Below are 1,317 nucleotides of genomic sequence, written 5' to 3'. Positions count from 1 at the left end.
TATGACGGCACCCATTCACTGCAGAGCATCCATTGCTGAGCAAGTTTCTCCAAATCTGTTCTGATGAAGAAACAAACTCACATTCTGTACATCTCGGATGGCTTTAGTAAATCAGCATTAACACAGATTAATAAATGCTGTGAAAAAGTTTATGATAGTTCATTATATTTATCACAATAACACTTTATTTGTAAAGTGTTAATTAATGAATTTACTCTTCAGGGGTCACTGTGTGGGAGTTGATGACATTTGGATCCAAACCATATGATGGAATCCCAGCCAGAGAGATTGCAGATATTCTGGAGAAGGGAGAGCGTTTGCCACAGCCGTCCATCTGCACTATTGATGTGTATATGATCATGGTCAAATGTGAGTGCTAAAGTTGCAATAGAGAGGAGAACAGAAAATTATCATTCAAATGGAATGTAATGGTAGCTACAATGTGGCTATATGGCTTATTATGCATCACATAAACATTTCAGATGAACATGAGAAAAGACATTGTGAACTATATAGATTGATATACAACATAATAGCGTAATACATAATAGCACAGTTGAACGTCAGTTGAAATGACAGGACATACATTTATGTCTACCTCTAGGTTGGATGATTGACGCTGACAGCAGACCTCACTTCCGTGAACTTGTAGCAGAGTTTTCAAAAATGGCCCGAGATCCATCCCGCTACCTTGTCATTCAGGTAGTTCACAAAAAAGATCTGTGCATTGCTTTTAGGAACGAAAGATAAAATCACATAATTGTAGAAGTTTATATATTTTAAAAATGAATTACTCAAATGAGAGTTTTTCATTTGGCATTATACACAGGGAGATGATCACATGTTCCAGCCCAGCCTGACGGATTCGAAGTTCTGCATGACGTGGATCAGTACAGAAGATATGGATGGTGTGGTAGATGCAGAGGAATACCTGCTACCCAACAAACGATTCTTCAACCAATCACAACCACCACCGATGCCTCAGTATCACAATACAGCAGTCAGTATCTCCTTCTATGGAATATTATCATTTAAAATGTTATTAGCCAAGTACATGTCATCAGATATGATTCGTTGATCTTTTGTGTATTGTTTTAAGGACAACTACACGAATGGTGTGATGTTGCGCTACATTACAGACCCCACGCTTACAGACCTCATGCTGCCAGGTATTACCATACATTTTATGAGTTTTAAAAAATGATTTTTGAAACCAAAATGAGGCAAATATTTAGTGTTATTTTAGTATTATTTATATACAGTTATAGCATTTTTTAATATTTTGAATTTTATTGATATGTACTATATATATATATA

General features: G+C 35.9%; 1 protein-coding gene across 1 annotated transcript; it reads left to right on the top strand.

The window, feature by feature from the left end:
• Positions 1-59: 59 nt before the first annotated feature.
• On the top strand, positions 60-1,204 carry LOC107578288 (epidermal growth factor receptor). Its single transcript, XM_016264255.1, has 4 exons — positions 60-369; positions 605-702; positions 830-1,000; positions 1,100-1,204. Exons 1-4 carry the CDS (start codon positions 243-245, stop codon positions 1,202-1,204), a joined length of 501 nt encoding a protein of 166 aa, XP_016119741.1. The 5' UTR covers positions 60-242.
• Positions 1,205-1,317: the final 113 nt, after the last annotated feature.

Source organism: Sinocyclocheilus grahami, unplaced genomic scaffold (genome assembly GCF_001515645.1).
Source record: "Sinocyclocheilus grahami isolate Dianchi unplaced genomic scaffold, SAMN03320097.WGS_v1.1 scaffold9577.1, whole genome shotgun sequence".
In the NCBI taxonomy this organism is placed as follows: domain Eukaryota; kingdom Metazoa; phylum Chordata; class Actinopteri; order Cypriniformes; family Cyprinidae; genus Sinocyclocheilus; species Sinocyclocheilus grahami.
The sequence above is the reverse complement of the archived record's forward strand: the minus strand, read 5'-3'. Positions and strand labels throughout refer to the sequence as shown.

Coding starts and splice junctions, on each gene's coding strand:
- LOC107578288 (XM_016264255.1), top strand. CDS start 243: ATGACATTTGGATCCAAACCATATGATGGAATCCCAGCCAGAGAGATT. Junction 370..604: donor GTATATGATCATGGTCAAAT/GTGAGTGCTAAA, acceptor GTCTACCTCTAG/GTTGGATGATTGACGCTGAC. Junction 703..829: donor CCCGCTACCTTGTCATTCAG/GTAGTTCACAAA, acceptor CATTATACACAG/GGAGATGATCACATGTTCCA.